Raw genomic sequence first — 23684 nt, forward strand, 5'->3', positions numbered from 1 at the left:
CCAGTTCCTCACTTACTGTTATGTACCACCTCCAACAGTTTATAAGTGTTTGGCCCATTGTTTGTGCCGAATTGACTGACCACCACCTCTACATTTTGGCTGGCAAGGCTACCCAGTTAGAATAATAAATGCCAGTCATCCTCACTATGCCATATATCTCACTGAGCATGAATACAACCTGTAAGAAATTGTTTCATTTTGGGTTATGTATTTTTAACCAAACACTTCTCAGTTGAGGCTGACGTGTATCTCAACGAGTAGCATCTTAAAATACAACAGCAATAGAATCACCATATCACCTAGTCATTTCCGATAAAAAATAACAAAACTAGACTGTCAAATCGATGATACGAGACAATCAGTACTGAACAGAACAGAGTAATTCTTTAATTAAATGAAAGCAGTCTTACTGGGTTAATTGACATTTATGGAAACATTGTGAATATCATTACTCCTATGAGCACGTGAGTTCTCTTAGGTAATAGGACAGTCATTTGCAGGTTCATATTCATTGAGAGTCAACAATCCTAAGTGAATCAGAACAACTTCCATTGTGAAATCCCCTATGATTAGTTTAGAATTGTTAATCGCGAGTGATGAAGACAAGACTATTCATTTATTCCTGTCTTATGCAAGAAACAATTAGTTTGGCATTTCACTGGATCTCCCAGCAACAGCAATAGGCTACTGGTTCCTAGGATGTTATACAGTACACTGAACAAAAATATAAATTCAACATGTAAAGTGTTGGTCCCATGTTTCATGAGCTGAAATAAAAAATCCCAGAAATTTTCCATAAGCACAAAAAGCTTATGTCTATCAAATTTTGTGCACAAATTTGTTGACATCCTTGTTAGTGAGCATTTCTCCACCTGACAGGTGTGGCATATCAAGAAGCTACTTAAATACCATGATCATTACACAGGTGTGCCTTGTGCAGGTGACAATAAAAGGCCACTCTAATGTGAAGTTTTGTCACACAACACAATCTCAATTTTTGAAGGAGTGTGCAATTGACATGCTGACTGCAGGAATGTCCACCAGAATTTAATGTTAATTTCCCTACCATAAGCAGTCTCCAATGTCATATTAGAGAATTTGGAAGTACGTCCAATAGGCCTCAACTGTAGACCACGTGTATAGTGTCGTGGGCCAGCAGTTTACTGATGTCAGCGTTGTGAACAGAGTGCCTCGTGGGGTATGGCAATTTGAATGCACAGAGATACCACGAAGAGATCCTGAGGCCCATTGTCACACCATTCATCCGCCGCCATCACCTCATGTTTCAGCATGATAACGCAAGGATCTGTAGCTTTTATTCTTTTTTTGCACCAAAGAAAAGTGAAAGACAAAACAGTACTGATAAAACAGGTAAAAATGGTGTGCAGGTAAGGTTAGAAGCCCAAAAGGGCTTATATGAAAACCACACCAATAAGTTTAAAAAGTTTGTTCAATCAGTTAAGCAAAGCATATGAATTATAATTGCACATAATATATACTTAGTAAACAAGAAAAAACATGTGATTATGTGAGTGAGGCTACATGGAGGGATTATTGGGTAGTTTGGTTCATCAGGTTGCCCGGATGAGGTGTTGGCAATGTGAAGATAAGAATTCCAGAGTATGGGACCACTGTATCTGATAGAGAATTAACTATGTGAGGTGTGGCAGTGGGGAGGGTGAAGGTTATTGCAGTGTCTTGTGTTATATAGATGGATGTCAGAATTAACCTGGAAGAATCCATTGAAGGGTTTCAGTAAACTGTGGGAGGTATACAATTCCTAGAAGCTGAAAATGTCAATTTCTACCATGGCATGCATACTCAAACATGTCACCCATTGAGCATGTTTGGGATGCTCTGGATTGATGTGTACAACAGAGTGTTTAAATTCCCACCAATATACAGCAATTTCACACAGCCTTGAAGAGGATTGGGACAATATTCCACAATCAACAGCCTAATCAACTCTGCATGAGAAATGGTCACATCAGACACTGAATGGTTCTCTGATCCACACTACTTCAAATATTTAAATTGTGACCAAATGCATATCTGTATTCCCAGTCACATGAAATCCATACATTAGGGCCTAAAATTTATTTCAGTGGACTGATTTTCTTATATGAACTGGAACAGAGTAGTTCTAACTTCCAATAGTCATACAGTAATTAATAAGTTGATACATGTAGTATCTGTATCTTGCTAAAGCTGGATCACACATCTGATTTCATAGCATCCCAGCACGATACTGGATTTGCGTCAGACCTTTGTGGTTGCTAAGGAACATTTGAAAGCAATTTCACAGTAATACCAATTAGATCCAGCTATGTAATAGACCTGAATAATAGCTTATCAAATCTGACTGCAATCTGTACATTTGTTACCCATATTTTACAGAGAAGGCTGGTATTGATACTAACGTCCACGCTTTCTTCCAGCTCATGCGCTTCATCTGTGCAGTCAATCTCATGTGATAATGGTGGATCATTGTGGAATGCAGCCAATAAGCCACTTGTCTTTTGCATGTGATTAGGATATTCATTTCAATCTTGCACAATCAATCTTAGAAACTAAAACACTTGACCTTGCGTTAAGCGGAATTGGCTTGCCCATTCCTAATCGAATGTAAATGAAAAATGTTGCCACAAGCCAAATGCAATTTGTTATTTATTTTGTACAATAAAGAAAATGCACATTACCCCAGCTCAGATGTCAAGAGTTCAAGAGCATCTCCATTTTGCACACTCAAACCTGAACATTGCATCCCCCACTACCAGCATGCTACACACTGATTAACCCAACCCGTAAAAGTAACACCTGAAACCAGATCCCCTGTCTTGACAAGAAAAATAAGTGTCAGGGGAGGTTCTTTTCTACACTGTTCAACCAATCCAGTAAATGTGTAGGAGTTAAGATGGAGTAGTGTCTTGATAACGTCCAAAAGCAGAAGTCTGATCAGGCTCTTTGCATTTCCCCTGAAAACCAGGTTGTTGGGGACTCGGTAGAGGCTATACACTGATAGAAACAGATTCCAGCCAAGGAAGGACCCCCCCCACCCCCCATTTAATATTTTTCATTTTTTGCAGAGCTAGGAGAGTAACCCCTACTTTGGAAGCTTAAGTTAGGCATCCAGGAAAAAATATAAAATTTAAGGAAAAATAAAAAAAGTAGTCATGTGACAACTGTTCAACCTTCTGGCAGGGAAAGTATGGCCACAGTTTAAGGAGCAAACTCAATAGACAAAAATGGCAAAAGGCATATGGTGATATCCACACCATGTGCCCATACCACTGTTCACACCATCCATACAAAATGAGATTTCACACACTAAGACTGACACTGGAAACTTTCCAATAAAAAAGTAAAATAGGGTTACTTAAGTAAATCTCTGCCCGCCCCATGCTCAACACCTTAGATAGCAATGGGAGGTGACAAATACCATTACTTGTGTCAAATACAGTACTCAAATTTTGAATTTAATAAACTCAAAATGTATCTTAAATATTCATAAATTAGGCGTCACCATGTTTTTGAACAAAATATTGTATAAAAAGTATAACAAAGACAGGCAAATCTCCAAACAACGATTAAACAGAACAAATCTACGACCATTCAAATGTGGGGCGGGGGATGAAGAATGTCAATGTAGTGGCCAAAGGACTGGGCCAAATCTCATCGCTGTACTCAGTGTACTGCTTTAGAACTGGGGGCATAGGGGGGGGGGGGGGGGGGGTGTCCGAGTGTCAGGTTTGGGTAGAAGCGGTCTTCTCTCCCCTCTCAGCAACACCAATGGACAGACCACAGTGAAAACCACGTGTTCCATCAGGCCCACGCGGTAGACGCATTACACCTGGCGGAAGCCCGTCTGCGCCCTGGATCTTTCGACCCAGCATGGGGCTCCCTACTGGGCTGCTCTCCTGTGAGGCCACCTGCCTGCGCCTCTGGACCCAGGGGCTACCGGACGGCGTCAGGCTGCTGTCTGAGGAGTAGTCCGCCCAACGTCGCCCAGCCTCAGGGCTCAGTCTGCCCTCACTGGCCAAAGGAGACTTATGGGAGTGGGGAGACTTGCGTTGGGAGCATGGGCTGGCCCGGGGGCTCGACCAGGGGCTGGTGCGTGGCGACACAGCTGGGCTCAGGTGATTGTTCTGGAAGGTGGCACCCCCTCCAGTGGGACTTAGCTTATTGACAGAGCGGGATTTGCGGGCCAGTCTGGGGGAGGTGGGGTTGCTCTCAGTCTCTGAGGAGCTACAGGCAGAGTCTTCGTGATACTGAAGCTCCCGTACCCGGCTGTTGAGTGAGTGGCTCTTCCTCATTCCTCCTACTCCCTCCTCGCGCTGACGCTGATCTTTGGGGACCTTCTTCTTGGGAGGCTTGGTGCCGATCAGGACCACCTTCAACCCCAGAGACCCTGTCCCCTCCTCGCTGCCCACAGCCTCGTTGGCTTTGACTGCAGCCTCCACCTCCTCATACTCCACGATGGCACACTCCTCAGTGCTCAGCTGTGTGTAGCGGCCACTCAGCTTCTTCAGGTCGGCTGGCAGGTCCTTGCCAAGCTTCAGCACCCTCACAGAGGCAATGGCTCCATATGTTCCAAACGCTTTCAGCAGCAGCTTCATCAGTTGTTCCTGTTGGGTAGCGCCGCCCTCACTCCCGTCGCCAGCCCCACCCTCCATCGCCACACCCAGCTCTGGCCAGCTCTGCAGCTCGCTGAGTAGTAGCATGCGGCTTGGCAGAGACTCACTGGCAAACACAGGCACTGTTGATCTGCGACGCACTTTGCGCCCCTCATCATTTAGCTCAAGTATTGTCGAGTGGCGCAGAGCATATGCAGTTGTTCTCCAGTCTCGCGTCAAGTGCTTCACCTGGAAGGAAAACAACTGTTAGAGATAATCGGAAGCGAAAGTCAGTACTTTTACAGGCAGCATCCTGTATGAGAACTTTTGTTTATTCATACATCCTGAAAACTAAAAAGCCATGGTTCTGATGGCAGTATGATAACATAAGCAGCCACAGATCTAGAATGAGATTATTTCTATGTAAGCAACAGCTATCAAAAGGCAAATCAAGTTACTGGCTACTACTGAAGTGTTGTTTAACAGTTCCTAAATTTCAAACTTTTTGTTGGTAAATACAGCAACAAATTTGCGGTTATTGTTAGCTCCTCTTAGAAACTAAAACAATTACAGTATTCATGCAGCTGTTAACATTAGAAATTAAACCAGTAGAGGAGAAAAATATATTTTTCTTGGAAGTGTAAACTGAAAAAGTAAACAGCCAAAATCAATGAGCCTGTATGAGCCTCATTCACACCAGATGCTCCCGCCGCCAACTCATGTGAGAATGCACTTCCTAGCACCAACAGCTTGCCATATTGACACTAGGAACAGCTGTTGCATTCAGTTATATGAGCCCCCAGGGAATTCAATTGATATTTCAATATCAAGACACCAAACTGTCAGCAGGAGATCAAACATTACCTTCTTGAAGGAGGTGAGCAGTTTGACACTGACGAAGCCCAGCTTGTTGCGTCGGACGTGTTTGAGCAGGAAGGCATCGTGCTCCAGGTTCTCATCCGACAGGTAGTACTCGATCTGGGCCACCAGCTTCTGGGTCAGCTCTGGGTCTGGGGGCTGCCAGCTCTCCTCTTCACCGCCACTCGTGCCAGCGCCACTGAGAAAGATAATGGATAACATGCCAGTTCACAGAGACAAGGCAGGAGCTTAACCGATTTGGCAGGAGAACTGATCAAAACAGCCTCAGCCATTACCCATGGCAACATGCTGAGAAGAGCTGCTGGAGATCTGCCATCTTGACTCTTTCCTCAGATGTAATTTTCAGATTCTTCCTGTGACAGTAGTGACAGGCTGCCTAACCACAGTGTGACCGTCACACTGCTCTCTGCCAGAACCGCAACACTACAGGGTGTCCTGCCAACATAAACAGAAATTGCTAAGACCTCTCCATCTGAAGAGTGCAGAGTCATCGCCACATTACATGCCTCCCCCACAGGGACAGGGCTATTTACCATATCAGCCAGACTTCAAACAATGTAGTCATTTACTGCCTGCCACACCAAAACAAAGGTTTAATCAAAGCTCTATTGACAGAGGGCTTTAAAATTTGCACAGGTATGCCAGGCTAGCATTGCCAGCTGCAATAAGAGTGAATGTCTGAATGACATTACTGTGTCGATGAGTCATCCTCCTCACACAGCGATCCCATCCCGCAGGCTAGGCAAGACACTAGTCGAATACCCCAGACAACGTAATGATTGCAGCATCCAACCCACTGTGTTAAAGTCAGGGGAAGCCCTTCAACAAAATATGTGGGCGCAACACCGCCCCCGCACACAACACCACTGTAAAGGGACCAATTGTTATCCTCTGATTCTCTCCTGCCACAATAATAAGCTGGTCAAAGAGCATCAATGAGTAGTTCACTGGTTACAAAAGTACCATGTGAAAACTAAAAATGTTCCATGCCCCTAAACAAGTGAGGAACACCGCAAGACTGACTATGATGTATTGGCTGACCTGGCTCAGAATATGAATTTATTTCAGACTACCTAAATTAAACATACCAACCACATAGCCATTCATTAGCACTCAGTCACAGGGATTTACAAGGGCAAAAATAGCCAGCCTGGTCTCAGACTAGACATAACATAGTAAATGTAAATCCGAACACTCAATTTAGTATGATACGTTTCATATGGTTAAAACCGGTTAGTTAAAACCTGTTACGGCTAGAGGTTCCGCTAGCGGAAGATTGACAACATCCGGTGAAATTGCAGAGCACGAAATTCAAATGAGAAATATTTAACTTTCATAAAATCACTAGTGCAATACACCAAAATAAAACTTAACTTCTTGTTAATCCAGCTACCAGCTAAGATTTCAAAAAGGCTTTACGGCGAAAGAAAACCATGCGACTATCTGAGGACAGCACCCCATCATACAAACACATGACAATCATATTTCAACCCGCCAGGCGCGACAACTCAGAAATAACGATATAATTCATGCCTTACCTTTGAACATCTTCTGTTGGCACTTCAAAATGTCCCATAAAGATCACAAATTGTCCTTTTGTGCGATAAATTCCATCGTTATATCCCCAAAATGTCAATTTCTTTGGCGCGTTTGTTTCAGAAAAACACCAGTTCCAACTCACCCAACATGACTACAAATGATCTAATAAGTTACCTGTAAACTTGGTCCAAACAACTTTCCTAATCCAACTTTAGGTATTTTAAAACGTAAATAATCGATCAAATTTAAGACAGAATATACTGTGTTCAATAGCGGATAAAATGAAAGTGGAGCGAGTTCCAGGTCCCGCGCCCCAAACAGTCCACTTGGCTCGACACCCAGAAAGGAAAGGGCTACTTCTTCATTTCTCAAAGGAAAAACATCAACCAATTTCTAAAGACTTAACATCTAGTGGAAGCCACAGGAACTGCAACCAGATGCCTCAAATCTAGTATCCCATATAAAACAGTTCTCAAAATAATCCTGGTTGATTTGTCCTCTGGGTTTCAGCTGCCAAATAAGTGCTGTTATACACAGACATAATTTTAATAGTTTTAGAAACTTCAGAGTGTTATCTATCAATTATATGCATATCCTAGCTTATGGGCCCGAGAAACAGGCAGTTTATTTTGGGCACTGTTTCATCCGGACGTGAAAATAAAACCGATTTGGGCTAGGGGGCGCTAAGGCAAAAAACGAAAGTGGTTAGTCGACAAATTTAGAATGATCACGGACAGCTTTAGCAACTACTTACTACTGTGCTAACCCTTCCCCTTTAACCCAGTGTTTAAACGCCAGTCCTCGAGTACCCCAACAGTACACATTTGCATTGTAACCCCAGGACAAGCAGTCGTGATTCTACTTGTCATTTAATAAAAAATATAAAAAATGGGGGGGGGGTCTACAACACAAATGTGTTCTAACCAAGCTAACGTTAGCCACAACAATGTGTAAAAACATAAGTGTGGAATTCGTAACTTGTCACACATTTTGCAAATTGCATTTCCTAACATATCATACAAGATGGATGGACATCCGACAAATGAATACATACCGCACCATACGAAATTTAAACCTATTTGGAGTGCCCCGGATTTACATTTACTATTGTAAAGAAACAGGCAGGGAGCAGGCCTCGAACCCTCGACCTTCTAGCCCGAAGTACAGCGTGCTATCGACTGTGCCCCAAAAGCTTGTACGAGCGGCAGTCGATATTCGCGTTTATAAACCCAGGGTCGTTACACTATGTTAGGTCTGAGTCCAGGTTGAGAAAGCAGGGGATGACGCAGGGGAATTAGAGCAATGAGTGTAAAGGTGCCATCCATATCGGCCTCTTTTTTTACGTCAATGGGATTACAATGCCCGTCCACAGGTGGTTAGAAACTGTCTGGCAATTACCATAACTCTTCACTGTGGAATTGAAGTTCACATTGAAATATCACGAAACGACAAAAAGGAAAGTATGCAGTATTTTAGCATACATAAGGTTCATTCCAATAACAAACAATCAAATCAGAACGTTAGAAAGGAGGATACAACAGACAGACATGCCATTACAAGACAAAACATTTACCTGGATTTATCATGTCTTCCACATTCGTCTTCACTACAGCTGCCTCCGAGGAAATCGAGATTGTTTGAGGACACCTCCTCCTCTGGTTCCTCGTCGTCTGCCGCTTGAATAGCCACTGTTATCATCACTTGAGTCCCCATCTCCTGCAGGTGTTGATCCACAATTATTACCTCGTCGATTTCCCGTCCCGCTGACGAACCTAATGCAGATTCGATACGTTTCTGAAACTCCATGGTGGCACTCGTCATTTTACCCGAAATAAATGCGTTTTCACCCGGTTCGTTCACTTCCTCCTCGGCTACACCAGTGGTAGTGCTTTCATGAAAGCATTTATTCCCTGTAATACAACAATTGAAGTCGCAAGAATACGGGGCACACACACCTCGACGCTTTTGACACCCACACCGGTGGTTGGCCAATGAAGCCCCGAAGATGCGCTCCACAGCTTGCCAGAGCCCCCAAATTCTACCCCACGGAGAACCCTGGGGTGGCGTGGAGCTAGCAGCTAGCGAGACGCAGCTAGGAACTGGGGAGACCGAGGGGATGGAGCCGTCTTGTAAGGTTACTTCCTGATATGTAAGAAGCGTTCTGCTTTTGAAACGCGCCCTGGGATTGGGCCATGTCATCTTTCCGCACTCATCCCCAATCCACCAGCAAACTCCAAGATGAAGCCAAGAGGGAGGGAGGAGAAAATAGAGACAACGGATAAATGCGTTTACCAATGTTTGCATTTTTGTGTATTTTTCCCTTCGTCACTATTTCTAGTAAACAATGGCTGCTATTTCACACGTGTCCTAAATAAGGGGACGTTGAAGTGTAAATGCCACGTGTTGTTATGCAATTGGGGAAATTGCAATGCACCAATCATGAAGGCCGACCCATTTCTCAGAACCTGCAAATTGGATAATAGGCTTTTAGCATTAGACCGCAGGGGTTGTTGAGGGATTTGCTATGGGGAAGGACACAAATAAACGACACCAGAGTATATAGTGTCATGAAGCATTACTGTCAGCAGTGGCTTTTACTTTTTTACTTTATTTTACATTGTGTATGCCTATAATAAAATAGCCCTTTGCAACAAAATTATTAACACAGTTTTGAAGATGTCAGGATTTCCATAATCCAATTCATGGTCTGTTATCTCCAAACCTATACCCCATTGGCCCAAACCTTCAGTGCGCCGCGTATGACACTCGCTGACTGTTTTTAATTGTAGGTGTGTATCATATCCTACATGGACTCGTAAATCATCACCCACACCACAACTGCTACACCATTGCTAATACAGTTGCCAGGCCTGAGATGACTTGATGTTTTCTCCACCCTGTTGGCAAGAGTTGTACAGCTGGTGGACTGACTCATACTCTGAAGCACATGTCCTGCTGCAGCAGTGCTGTACCTCCCAGTGCCACAAGCCAGGAGCAGACATCAATCAGATAATGGCCCTGCAGGAAGATGTTCCAACATCCCCCTCAACAGCTTATCTGTCAGGTGTCTGCAGCAGGAAACAGCCCCAATAGAGACATGAGTTGCACCCCAAATGGCACCATATTCCATTTAAAGTGCACTACAATTAACCAGGGCCCATAGGGAATAGGCTGCCATTTGGGACACCTTTGGCAGGAGTAAGCTGATTGCTGTAAACTGAGCTGAGTTAAAATGAGCTCCCCTCTCTTGATCAGAGCAGAGCTGGTATTTCCTCTTTGTCCAGACTGAATGCAATTGTGACCACCATTCGCCTGTACTTAACATTCAACAACAAGGGTGTTAATTTGTAATCCTACAAAGCATCTTAAATATGTTGGTTTATTTTAAATGTACACATTTCTTTGTCTGTATGATTTTGTCCATTCTGGACATCTGGATAGAGAAAGCTGAACAATTGCTTTATTATTCTGTTTTTACAAGGTTTAATTTACCATCTACACTTTAGTTATATTTGATATGTGTTTTTCCTGTGTCCCAATTGTGAAGAATCTGAAGGGAAGTATATCAATCAGTAGTCATGAGATTCTTAGGAACATTGTGAAACATTTTGCTTTTTGAGCTTGTGAATGTGATGCAATCTTTCACAAAATCATCTGATACATGATTGGGCAATCCTGCCTTGAATGAAAGATGTTTGGAGTAAAGTTGAAGGAAAATATGCATGTATGTCTTTGTAAATATACATGCCCTGGTGATAATAGAGAATCCTTTGTGAGTCTGTCCTAGGTGACTGTCAGAAGGTGTGTGTTTCTCATCCATGCATACATGTACGTCAGCTATTACTGTATGTGGAACAAACTGACACTGTGGGTCCAGACTCCAGCACCTTTCTTTGACAGAAAATCTCTATTGTTCACAGTCTGTAAATGCTCTGTGCTGTAACCTACAGTATATAACTCACTACTGATATTGAAGGGTTTGCTTAGTTTTATCGCCAACAAAAAATACAATTTCTTTCTTTTGTCTTATTCAGGATTCTATTACTCCCTAAAGGATTCTAGATCTTATGTTTTTTGATTTACAGATGAGTGCAGCATTTTACTTCTGCTCCACATCACTCCCTCATTCTGAGCCAGACAAGATATTTATAGACCTCTGTACCCCAGAGAGCTCTGACTGGCCAAGTCCCCATGCATAATACATAACGACAGACAATTTACATTGATCCCTGTGTCTTAGCGGCATGTTTTTTATTGGCAATTGTGAGATATATATCACATTCATATAATCCACTTCATCATGCCCTTATAAAATGCCTGCAGAAGTGATTGACTGCAGAACCATAATTATATGCTTTGATGTGGGACAATTATCTCTGAAGTATACGGACCATTATTTGTTCTGTATGTGGTAAAGAAATGATTACAAAAGTGACATTGTGTCACAACAGAAGTAGCTAGGTCAATTGTGGAAGAACTGTCATTTATACAGAGCATTCCATTATCTGCTTGTCACAAAAGATTACAACATCATCTCCCACAAATGTGTCAGTTTTATGAATATATTAATATATCCTTGTGATGAGCATGTGTATGGGATGTCGCTTTGATGGGTCTGAGTGAGAGTCCATTCCTAGCTCTTATCCTTTCGAGTTGAGAGACAGTGTAACCAATGCTTTATAACAATGAGAGGGTCACCAGTGGAGAGTTTTTTCTTTTAAAAAGTGTTTATGAGTGCATCACTAATAGTGTAAGAGGACACGGCTATGAAATATGTATTTGGATTACTTCCTTATTTGTATTGCTCATACAAATTAATAATGGAGGCGGTTAGGTGCGTGATAGCCTAACCTTGCCTAAAACCGAGACCTATGGTTTAGCTCAGCAGGCTAACACATTCTTGTCAAATTGGTGGCGTGACCCAGATTTGGTCAGTGATTCCTATAAACTGGGGTTATTGCGGAGAAGGTGATAACCTTGCCTGAGACTTGATAACAGGTAACGTTAACCTAATACCTAGGCTTTAGCTCAAGGTATAACCGTATAGTGGAATGCAGAGTAGAAGACATGTAAAAAGTCGATTAGGCAGAAGTTGGATTTTCAGTCCTAACCAAATTAACAATAATGATCTATTCCATTCTATTCATATTCTACCGGTAATTCTACAAGCGGAACCTTTCATTTTTAGGGTTGTTGGCGGGATTACTTATATTGAGACAGGATGTGGTGTAACCAAGGTAGAAGTGTTTTCGTTTCCATAGAAACGATGGGCGTTGCCAGCGAAGTTAGTACTGTGTCAGTGACATGATGAGCCATTTTTACATTGTAGCATCAGTTCACAATAATACATTTTAAAATAATTAGCATTGACGTTAAACAACAAAACTGGTTAGTTAGCCACATTATAGCAAGCTGACTAGCAACGTTGTAAAACTAGCAAAAATGCGGCCACAAAGACAGCAGACCAACAACAATACAGCAATTACAGGAAGGTGTCTTTCTCCCACGGTAAGAACGACGTGTCCAAAATAACTCATCTTTATTTTCTCTCTGTCTTTATTAGGAAAGAGTTAGCATGCTAGCTAGCTTATCCAGAAAGCTAATGCAACTCTGTAACAGTCATATAAATGAGCAAGATGGCTATCTATCTAGCTGACGTTACAGTGGCTGGGTTGCATGTTGTTGCTCCACAAATGCATTAATATTATCAAGCCTGCTGCATTAAGCCTGCTGTCTAGAGAGAAAAGTAACCATATAGTGGACTCTTGGCTTAGTTGTTGTTCGTCTATTGTTACAATTGTCAGTCTTAAGTTGCCTCATCTTTTTCTGTCATTCCCCCAGGTCAACAGCTATAAACTGCACTTTACAGCAGTGAACTCTCAAATACCAGAGAGAAATGTTCAGAGACCAGTGAGTTTGCCTTTGTAGATAGATCCACAGTGAGGAGTGTCCCCATTCCCCAAATTATACACTTTTAATGAGACAATGCATGAACATGGAAAGCATGACATTATGTATTGAGTGCCCTTTAATTATCATAATTATATATTTCTAATTCATTAAATGTTTTATTTGACAGCTGGACGTCCGATGGTCTAAAGACTTTACAAACGGGATAAACATGGACACCATGAAAATGAATCCACCAAGACAAGGTACTACCACCTGACTAAGTTACAAGATACCGTGACAGTCTCTTACCTGTCCCCGTCTTCTCTGTCTCACCATTTACTTTCTCTCCAGACAGCAGGCTTAATGCAGACAGTGGCGGCGGCAGGCCTCTCCACACCCCTGTGCTGGCGTTTGTCAGTGAGTTTATGGGCCCTGAGCGTCCCCTCCTACCCCCTGCTGCTGCTCTACCCAGTGGGCTGACTGGTGACCTGGGGCCACAGCCACACAGAGTGAAGCCTAGGAGAGCAACAAACAGTGCAGGGGCCATCAACTCCCACAGTACCTCACCCCTCACCCTGCCAACTGGTGAGTGACTGCACTCAGGATCCTCCCCCTCTCTTCAACAATGCCAGCCCCCCTGCTTTTTGTCATGGATCAAAGTCAGTCTAATGGAACATTCTGCTCTGTGCTCAAGTTAAATACTTCTGGACATGTAAAACCTGATGCTTTTCTGAACAAATGTGTCTTTGTAACAGGACCAGGTGATGCCATATCATTGAGTGAGAATTCTCCCTCTAGTTTTCCAATTGCCTTTCGTTCCCGTGATGACTGTGCTTTGAGTCCTGAGCGACTAGATTTGGACAGGTAGGCTAAAACACTCATGGCTTTGTTTGTTCAGTGGTCTATGTTGAGCTTCTCAGTACACTCTCCTACAATGGAATGCCAAGTTTGTAATTGCTTGGACTCACCAGTAGGGTGCAGCAAAGTCCCTCATAAAGATTATCCTGCCCTCTGACAGTGCATGTCAACTTTGCAGGCGTAAAATAAACGCCTGAAACTAGATCCTCTACATACTGGTCTTGATGAGAAGGGGGGAAAAAAACTGCCGGGGAAGTTCTCTTCTGCACTGTTCAAACAATCCAGTAAATTTGGAGGAGGAGTTAAGATGGAGTGTCGCCGGGCATGTTCAGCAGGAATGAACGTTTTGGAATATTCTGGAATATTCAGATAGAAATAGGCTATGTAGATCAAACTTGCATATCTAATATGTAGAATAAGGAATCACATCGGCTCTATTCATGTCATTTCTATCTGCAACGTTCGAGAACGTTTGGCAACTGAACATGGCCTTGTTAACATCCAAAAGCGGAAGTCCTGTCACAGGCTCTCTTCCCCGGATCATTCGTTTGTTGGGGACTCAGCAGAGACTAGTCAACAATAAACCATATCCATAGCCTCATCCACTTAGAATAATGAGATCTCCTGAATCCTGCCTGCCAGTGTTGGAAGGCAGACCGTGTGGTATCAGGTGGCTTGTACCTTTTTTACTGTGAGCCCTCTCTCCTCTCAATCATAACAAGATAATACAGGGTAATCCTCTCACAGAGTGGTGTTGTTGACAATGCTTTTGTGTTTTGTGTGTCAGGCGTGGTCTGGAGGAGTGTCCCCTGCTGGAGGGCATGGGTAGGCTGCGGCTGCTTAACTTTCAGCACAACCTCATCACGCACATCCACAATCTGTCTCATCTGCGGCACCTGGCCTTCCTAGACCTGTATGACAACCACATCTCCCAGATGTCTGGCATCTCAGCCCTGGCCTCTCTCAGAGTGCTTATGCTGGGCAAGAACAGGTTTGTGTTATGTTTGTCAAGCATACAAACAGAACAATAGGATAGGAGCTCCCAATCATTTTGGTGCTTTTACAGTGCATGGTTTCAAGGACAGATGAAAACCCTTTTTTTACCGTGTCAGCGTGCATGCGCCACAGGTCCCGCCACAGGAGTTGCTAGAGCGCGATGGGACAAGGACATCCCTGCCGGCCAAACCCTCCCCCTAACCTGGACGATGCTGGGCCAATTGTGCGCCGCCCCATGGGTCTCCCTGTGTCGGCCGGCTCAGATGAAAAACTTTTTATGCTGTCTTTTTTTGGTTGGATTTTTCTTTACATTTATAAAGATGTTACCGTAGCGATATGCACATCCTGCTTTTTGGATTAAGTGATACTGTATGACCGCCACAGCACAGCTAGCCTATATATCAACCTCCATTGAAAAGTGCTTTCCTGCAGGTGCCCAATTTCTGTACCAAACCCTAGCCACTGCTCTCTTTGTGAATCTTACATCTAACATCACCTTACTTTAGAACTAAAGGTCAGGAAGGAGGAAGATTAAAGTCACAAATCATGGTAAATGCCACCGGGATCCCATCGCTGAGGTCTGGTTTTGTTCCAGAGTCTGTAAAACCTGACATTTGTCTTTTTAGAACCCACTTTCAGAGCAGTCTGCGGTACCGTTCAAGCAAAGCATACCACAGATTTAGGTTTCTGATAGGTTACAGTCCCTTGGAAATTCTAACTTCCCTAAGTTACAGTTTGGTCTGTATAGACAATCCTGGATGACAGGACAGTGGAAAACAGTCAACTTAACCATCAGTAGAAAATCAATTCCTACCGCTCTTTGACAATCCCATTTCCTTGTGCCTGGTAACCATTCAGTTAGCAGATGGGATACCAGCTCTTTGTCATAGTAGCGTTGTGTTATAGGAGAGCTATCTTGTATAGAATACTAGAGAGGGTGATGTTAATATTATTGTCTGTTTAATGTTTTGCAGAATCCAGAGGATATGCAGTCTGGATAACCTGACTAAACTAGATGTTCTGGACTTGCATGGCAATCAGGTACCATGTTTCAAACCTTTAGAAAATTATAACTTCACTTACATTCCTTTTTGTTCTCTAAATATACACCCACATGCATTTATTGTCTGTGATGTTGTTTGCAATACTGTGACCATTGGGGGACTGTGATATCTAGCTGTGAGGTTCAGCAAGAGCAGAGAGGCACTACCACCTCCCCCATACTGCAGGTTGGTTACTACGTCACTGACTCTGGGCCCCTACAGTTAAGCTCAAGCAGGCTTGACTACAGGAAAGCAAATGCATTGGTTCCTGTTGTGAGGCTTTTGAGTACATTCTATATTCAGTCGTGTGAAGGCAGAGTTATATTTGTACTTTTAGTTGAAACTCAGTGCTCTCTCAGCCATCGTTACTAGAGTACTTTACCTTTCTTTTGTTTTCCCACCAAATTAAAACATATTTAGGAGCTTACTTCCAAACATCCCAGTCTTGCTCTGGGTCACCTTACAGTTCTTCTTCAATTACTATAATTTCTCTAACAGGCAAAGCTATTTCTGTTCCTTTTACAATGAAGGAAATTTGATGAGCTTTTCTCCTTAGATAGGCCTACAGTATGATCTGGCTGCTGTCACAACGTATTAAAAGCCTGTGAAGAGAGGGGATCACAGTAATGCTGGTGTCAAATTAGGATTTTGCCAGCACCTGTAAAAAGAGGATAGGATTGAAAAGTAATCTGTCCACAGTGCTGGTTGTTTGAAATGTGCTGCCAGTATATCACCCACATTGTTCCAGTGAAAGTCAATCCAGAGTCCCTGTGAGACTCCTCTCTCTGACTCCGGCTGCTCTTTTTCATGTGTCTCATCCTCTCATTCCCAATTAAACATTGGTTTCTGTTAATCTACCCAGCAGCCGTTGTTTTCCAGTGACTTCTGACCACGAACATACTGTGTCTTCTTCTTACCACATTTGTACTTTCCAAAGCACAGCAGTGTTTAAGTCACCTATGTATGACCACAAACAAGGGATCATTTCTGCCCTAATTTCAAATCACCCCTGCCTAGCCTCTCGTTTTACCCAGAAGTATGGGGATAGGAAGTTGTCGTATTTCCAGTTTGTTGGAAATGTTCAAGAGGAATATCCTCTTTAGGAAGGAAGGACATTTAACCCCATTGACCAGGTCCTGGAGTTAGAGGATGACATCATATTGTTAAATAACCTGTCCTTCCATTGGTTGAGTGATGGATTGTGCTCACAATATGATCCTCTGTATCTAGTTGACACTAGCGATAACGGCTGCTATTCAATGAGGACAAGGCTACAACATTTTTTATCCCTTGAGAGTTTTTGAATGGCACTACATTTATTGTATCAGAAATGCAAGGAATACCAGTATATGATGTCTACAATGAATTACATTAGAAATTCAAAATCATTCATCAAACAGACAATATTTAACTTAATTCTGAAATTATTTGAAACTTACAATGCACTTTGCCTTTTTTATTTTAAGACATATAAAGGACTGATGTGACCCTGCCTGAAGAGCAAATATCCCTATAGGACATTAAGACTTCAACAGTGCCCTGACCTCTCATGTTCCTCCTCTGTAAAATGAGCGGGGAACCACTGTATAACATATTTTGGATGCGTGATCCACCCCAACAGAAAGCAGTTCCACAGTTATCTGTAACACAACCCAGTTAAATATTTTCAGATGAGATGATCTAATCTGCCCTGACGAGAGATGTAAAATTACTGTTCAGTGAAAGATACAGCCAGTGTGGAGTGGACCCTCTGGGTTTCTTAGCTTTGCAGAGGATGATGTCCCAGTCCCAGCCAGGGCAGAGATTAGTTTAGCCATGTGCTGACTTGTGTTAAAGTGGACTTGAGAGAGAGAATGCTTTTCATTGGAGCCATGGTGGAACTGTGAATCAAAGAGAACACCACTGGGAAGCCTCAGTTGGAGTGGAACATTACCTCACTCTGTTGTATTTGTCAGCAGTCATAACAAAAGTTGTTTCAATCTCAACGTCTCTTGCCTGTCTCTCTGGTCTCTGTCCAATAACAACAGTATTATGAGAGGCATTTGGGGGACTTAATACACCTGGGCCTATTGTCTGAACTCCATAACTGAGATACCACTTCTACTACTCACTACTGGCAGCTAGACAACTTTCTGTACAAATAGATAGCTATGACATAGCACTGTTAGCGTAAGCACTTTAAGGCCAGTGTATGACAGCACTGTCTGGTCAAGCTATGAAAGAGGAGAGAGAGAGAAGAGTGTGCCTCAGTATCACTCATGGAAGGGCTTAGATGTGGAGAGCAGGCGGTCTCCCTCCCCTAATTGGAAGGGAAAAGCAGAGGCTCTTTTAGCCAGAGCTCCAGAGCTCTATGCAGCTTTTGTCCTTTAAATGATGTTCACTGTTCATTTAGATTCTACCCTAAGCTAACAACCATACCCAGTCTGTCTTGATTCATGTCTACTTGCATCAAGCTCACTGCAGGAGCCTTTCAACCTTTGACCCCTGGAGTAACACGCAGTGTATCATCATCAAGGGAAAGGGAACCCCAAAAGCCGGCCTCTCAGTGGTAGTTACTGTAGTTCTGGGGCGTGTCCCAAATGGCATTCTATTCCCTATATAGTGCACTACTTTTGACCAGAGCCCGTGCGTAGAGAATAGGGTGCCATTTGGGACGCAAACTGGACCTCTTCCTGAAATGGAGAGGACACAGGGCTGAGTGGCACACACCTCACAGCCCCACACTCAGACTGACAGACAGACAGCAACCAGGGAATCCCATGGGTCTTGAAGTAGTTAGTTTCATTTTGACAAGAGGCCCTTACAGTTCCCCCTCAACCAGAATGAGGCCAGGGCCACATTTCACTACTACTGACCCTTTTGGATTCTGGATGTCGTTTGGACTCATGGTTCAAAGAGAACACTGACTTTGTTTTGACATCGAAATTATGATAATGTGGGTCAGAAACGAAAGGAGTGATTGTAAGGGTTGAATTGGATGGTAACATTGAATGTTAAAAATTCAAAGAAGTTATCTCCAACTCATTTGAAGGTATAATTTATTTTGGGCTGTTTTTAGCAGAGAATATGGAATGGCCTTAGGCTAGTAAATCACGGTACACAGGTGTCTGCTCCACTTCCGCTGTACTCAAGTTTTATTTTGCACAACAAACAGAACTGGCATGTCTCATCATTTGATTTAGACAACACAGAGCATATTCTCAACACTGAAAATCACCCTTATGGCCCCTATCACCTCCCTAATATATTTACAGCAGCACAGCCTCAAGACAAGCCCCTGATGGTGTGAGCCTTTCATTCATCATGACTTAAGAGAACATTTCACCAGTTTATCACAGTGATGTTTCTGTCTGTGTTTCCCTGTGCCTTCAGATCTCCCAGATAGAGAACCTTTCCCACCTGTCTGAGCTGCGTGTGTTGAACCTGGCAGGGAACTGCATCTCCAGGGTGGACAACCTGCAGGGCCTGGACTCACTGACCGAGATCAACCTGAGACGCAACTGCATCTCCACTGTGGTGAGGGAGAGGAGGGGAGGGGATATTATTTCATAAGGATCCCCATTAGTCGACGCCAATGGCGACAGCTAGTCTTACTTGGAAAAATACCTTACAGACAAAATACTTTGCAATTTACATATATTTAAAAACATGCACGCACATCTATCAGTTACACATACATGTCAGTACTGTACATACACACAAAAGAGCATACATACTGAGAGCTGCTGGGTTTTGGGATCTGAGGGGCCACAGGCTGGGGTTGGTGGAGGGGCTGCAGGCATGACATACTGAAGGGGCTACTGACTGACTGATGGTAGAGCAGAGCCCTGGCTGTTCTGAACTGAAGCAGCTGGATCGTGTCTAATCCTTTGGGCTCACACTAATGCACTGTGCAGATGTAATGGCTCAGGCCTGTAGTGATTCAGATCTGTGCTAAGATCGCAAACAGCTTGGCCCTTCTATCATCACAGTAATGGTTGAGGATGGTTCCCCCCACTCTGCAATATACTGTGCAAGAACAGTATGCTGCTGTGTTGCTAATGCTGCCAATTTTAACAGATGCACAGATCCAACTGTCGTGGTTTGATATATACACACTCGTTGGCATACAGCTGATGGCTTAAGCTAGCATCTTGCTGTGTATCAAACCTCTGACCGTCCCCAAGGTGTTGCCAGTGTCTGTCCCCCTACCTACTCATGCATTGACATGTGTAGACTAGATTATCATTTTCGTCTTAGATGATAATGTTAACTGCAGATTCTTCTTTCATCTTGTTATCATCCTCCGCTGCTGGCACAAGCCTTTGCATGTTTTCCTTATTTTGATGTTTGTCTTGGTAGTTTTTCTGTTTCATGTCTCACCAAGAAAAAACACGAAGTGAAGTAGCATACTTGTCCTCCTGTCATCTACGTTGGTTACCAAGGGGGAAATAGCTAGCTCATTAACCCCTCCTCATGCTGACTCCAGTGGAAGTGAAATAGGATATTTTTTAAACAGAAATTCCCTCCCCCTAAGTTTCTATAGTAAAGTATTTCTGATCAACAGAGGAGCACAAACAGGCCTTAACAGGTACTTCATTTGTATGCAAATCTGACATCTCCAAACCCTTCCCTCACTTGGTATGCTGGAAAATTCAAGATGCTCTCACGTCAGAATTAGACGTTCATGCATGTTTCTCAAACGTCAAATTTAGAAGTTCCAAACGTCAAATTTCAAAGTGTTTAAGGTTAAGTTTAGGCATTAACTCCAAACTGTGGGGCGCGTCCCCCGGGGATCAAGAATATATATACATTTTCTTTAAGGAACTCAGTCCGGCTCTAAACTTACTCTTGAAAGTTGTAATAGTAGACTGCACAAGGTGCAATTTCGAAATTGGGTAGTGCATCATCAGTTCCTCTTGTCATGTCAGTCATTGCATACCTTAGAGAGATATTTATAACTTGTCAGAAATGTCCAGAACAACTAGACCATGTCAGCTAACATTTTTTTATTTAGGTTTTTTAGCCCATGGATATTGTTGTAATTTTTTTGTCACTTAAATATCACGAATACACATTAGACATGGCAAAATGTATAGAATTGTGGATGTTCCACAATGCTAGGGGGGGGGGGGGGGCCCGAGTCAAGAAGTTTGGGATTGAGGTTTCTATCACTGGATTGGAACATGCAACCTCCTTGTGTACTCACGTCTGCCATCCCTGTCCACCACGCCCAAGCAAAACCAAAACCTTCTTGAAGGTGACAGCGCTCACGGTTGCCTAGTGGCCAGTTTCTATGTCAACTCCCGACGTCCTCAGACATGGATGGACGTCTAATCCTGACTTCTATCACGTGGCCAGGCAGGAGAAATTGTAGATAAAAACAGAAGTGTCTCATCTTATCAACTACAGCTCCTGTTTACCCACTTAGAAGTTTTGATGAAATTACTTCCACTTTTAATAATCGGTTATAATGTTTTATTGGCCTCACGGGAGGGTGGAGAAGAAATTCTACCCTTCAGCATTTTTCTCAAGGCTCTTTCATTATTCGGATTGCAGGCACAAACTAAACACAGATACTTTCAGGTGTCTTAAAATGTTTTCCTTTTCATTATAGAGAGGAATATAGTGGCTTTTTGGAAAGGACTTGAAAGGAAAGACAAATACATTGAAGTGCACTTTTCCAAACAGGTTTAAACCTACACTTAAACATTGGGCTCAGTTACATGGAAGGCCAGTATTTTAGACATTCTGTATGTATAACCCTTTGAGTACTGTGCTACATATGGTACATGTCTGAAAGGTTTGTTTACCCTAGAAAACCATCCTAAAATGGAACAGTTTGGAGATGATGGTAACAGAGTATCACTCTGTTTGTGATGAATGGGTGAGATACTGTTCTGTATGGTTTTAGTCTGTATATTGTATGCACTCTCTAAAAGACAAGTAACTTAAACAACCTCAGCCATTGAATGGCCAGGTCACCAGTAGCACTTACTAAGGATCACACACACACACACACAGACACACACACACATGTGTTTGTTGGCGCTTCTCTTTGTAGAGTGTTGTTGCGTGCAGCAGAGACAGAGGTTATGAGAGGTTGTGTTGGCACAGTAATGGTTGTAGGGGAGCTCCTCAGTGTGTGAGAAAATCAAACACATGTCAGCTGTCAGCATAGCTTGGGTGGAGCTGAGCTGTAGAGGTGAAGCCCAGGACACGCAGGAGAGAGACGGACACCAGGTTCAGACACACCTCCTCGTCTCTGGTCCCCTACTGTTAGAAGATGAGATAGACAGTGGAGGTCAGACAGTGGGCTTTTTTATGCACCACATCAGCCCAGTGATGACATCACTCTGTCTGAGACTCTGTGTCTAAATTTAGACAGCCACAGTCAGAGCTGGAAGTCCTGTTACACTGACGGAGAAGCAGGGGTGAATATTCAGTCTGGGAATCAGGTGTATGTGTGGTAGACTCATGCTCATACTGTGGTATGAATTGCATTTTTTCAGCATGCAGAAATGTATGTTATAAGGATTCATTGCAGCGTTCTCCTCAAAGCCTACTATGTGACACTGTGAGTGGGAGTGCACAGTCATCTAATGTCTTTATTTCAGGAGCAGAGCGTTCCTGTCACTATGGGGACGCAGCAGGAGACAGTACTGTTAATGTGTGTTCTCAAGTAGCAGTAGAGAAATGTTCCTATAAAAGCAGTGTTGCAAATGGCAGAGACTACAGCCTCCCTCGCACCTGTCTCTCTCATTATTATTTATGCAGTGATTGATTTAATTATTTCACGACTTCTCCAATCAGACATAGCCATAATCCTAATTATGGCAACAGCACCCCTGCGGAGGCAGCATCCCTGTAATACTGTTAGTGTTAGAGACAGTAAGCTATAAAAACAAAGAGAGTCACACACACCATATGTATAAACTCCTAGTCATTTATTGTGTAAAACACCCAACGTTTCGGCGTCACTGTGCCTTCTTCAGGGTAATGTCATGAATGCTTGAACCAGGTTATGTAGACAAACAGTGCAATTAGTGCAACGAATGGCAATAGTGAGGGGTGTGTCATAATTATTAGGTTGATTATAAGGAATTGAGTGAAACTGCTAAAAGACAATAGTTTACAGCATATTGAATATATTACGGTATTGTTAGCATTATCATCAACATATATTATTGTTTAATTTAATTTCACATTTTTATTTAATTGTTTCCAATTTCATAAAAATGTTGTTACATGTAATATTTTGGTTCAACCAAAATGCATAATAAGCATAATAAACAGGGAGAACATATTGGGTGTACTCTGATAAACTGTAGAAGACAGCACATTAAAAGTGTTGTATAATGGTGCCTGAACGGCATGAAGTGAATGCACTCCTCTTCTCCTTAGTTGTTTATACAGTAATTGTATTAGAGCAGCCCACCATTAAAGTCCCCCTAACTAAGTCACTGAGTGGTGTGGTGGGTTGACCGTACTGTATGCATACAGTAGCCTTCTTTTGTTTATGCCTAAAGTAGGCTATGGCTTTATTTTGTAACCCATTGCAAACTGCCACTGACGTGCACATACAGTCTATTTGGAAAGTATTCAGACCCCTTGACTTTTTCCACATTTTGTTACCTTACAGCCTTATTTTAAAAGGGATTAAATAAATACAAATCCTCATCATTCTACACACAATACCCCATAATGACTGCGACCTGTACACTCTCGTTGGCTGGCCCTCGCTTCATACTCGTCGCCAAACCCACTGGCTCCAGGTCATCTACAAGATTCTGCTAGGAAAAGTCCCCCCTTATCTCAGCTCGCTGGTCACCATAGCAGCACCCACCTGTAGCACGTGCTCCAGCAGGTATATCTCTCTGGTCAC

General features: G+C 42.9%; 2 protein-coding genes across 2 annotated transcripts in view; one reads left to right on the forward strand and one right to left on the reverse strand.

Moving 5' to 3' along the window:
• Positions 1 to 362: 362 nt before the first annotated feature.
• LOC115112471 (la-related protein 6-like) lies at positions 363 to 9406 on the reverse strand. The gene is made up of 3 exons (XM_029639556.2): positions 8605 to 9406; positions 5478 to 5670; positions 363 to 4862 (listed from the first exon to the last, which is right to left on the reverse strand). The coding sequence occupies exons 1-3, from the start codon at positions 9333 to 9335 to the stop codon at positions 3744 to 3746; spliced, it is 2043 nt and encodes a 680-aa protein (XP_029495416.2). The 5' UTR covers positions 9336 to 9406; the 3' UTR covers positions 363 to 3743.
• Positions 9407 to 12287: 2881 nt separating this feature from the next.
• The window catches only part of LOC115112472 (leucine-rich repeat-containing protein 49-like), a 60473-nt gene continuing 49076 nt past the window's right edge, over positions 12288 to 23684 (forward strand). The window contains exons 1-8 of the mRNA XM_029639558.2: positions 12288 to 12539; positions 12873 to 12941; positions 13111 to 13186; positions 13275 to 13508; positions 13679 to 13787; positions 14569 to 14772; positions 15752 to 15818; positions 19193 to 19336. Of these exons, the coding sequence (XP_029495418.1) occupies positions 12474 to 12539; positions 12873 to 12941; positions 13111 to 13186; positions 13275 to 13508; positions 13679 to 13787; positions 14569 to 14772; positions 15752 to 15818; positions 19193 to 19336 (969 nt within the window). The 5' untranslated portion in view covers positions 12288 to 12473. The remainder of the gene's footprint in view (positions 12540 to 12872; positions 12942 to 13110; positions 13187 to 13274; positions 13509 to 13678; positions 13788 to 14568; positions 14773 to 15751; positions 15819 to 19192; positions 19337 to 23684) is intronic.

This window comes from Oncorhynchus nerka, linkage group LG27 (assembly GCF_034236695.1).
Source record: "Oncorhynchus nerka isolate Pitt River linkage group LG27, Oner_Uvic_2.0, whole genome shotgun sequence".
Taxonomy (NCBI): domain Eukaryota; kingdom Metazoa; phylum Chordata; class Actinopteri; order Salmoniformes; family Salmonidae; genus Oncorhynchus; species Oncorhynchus nerka.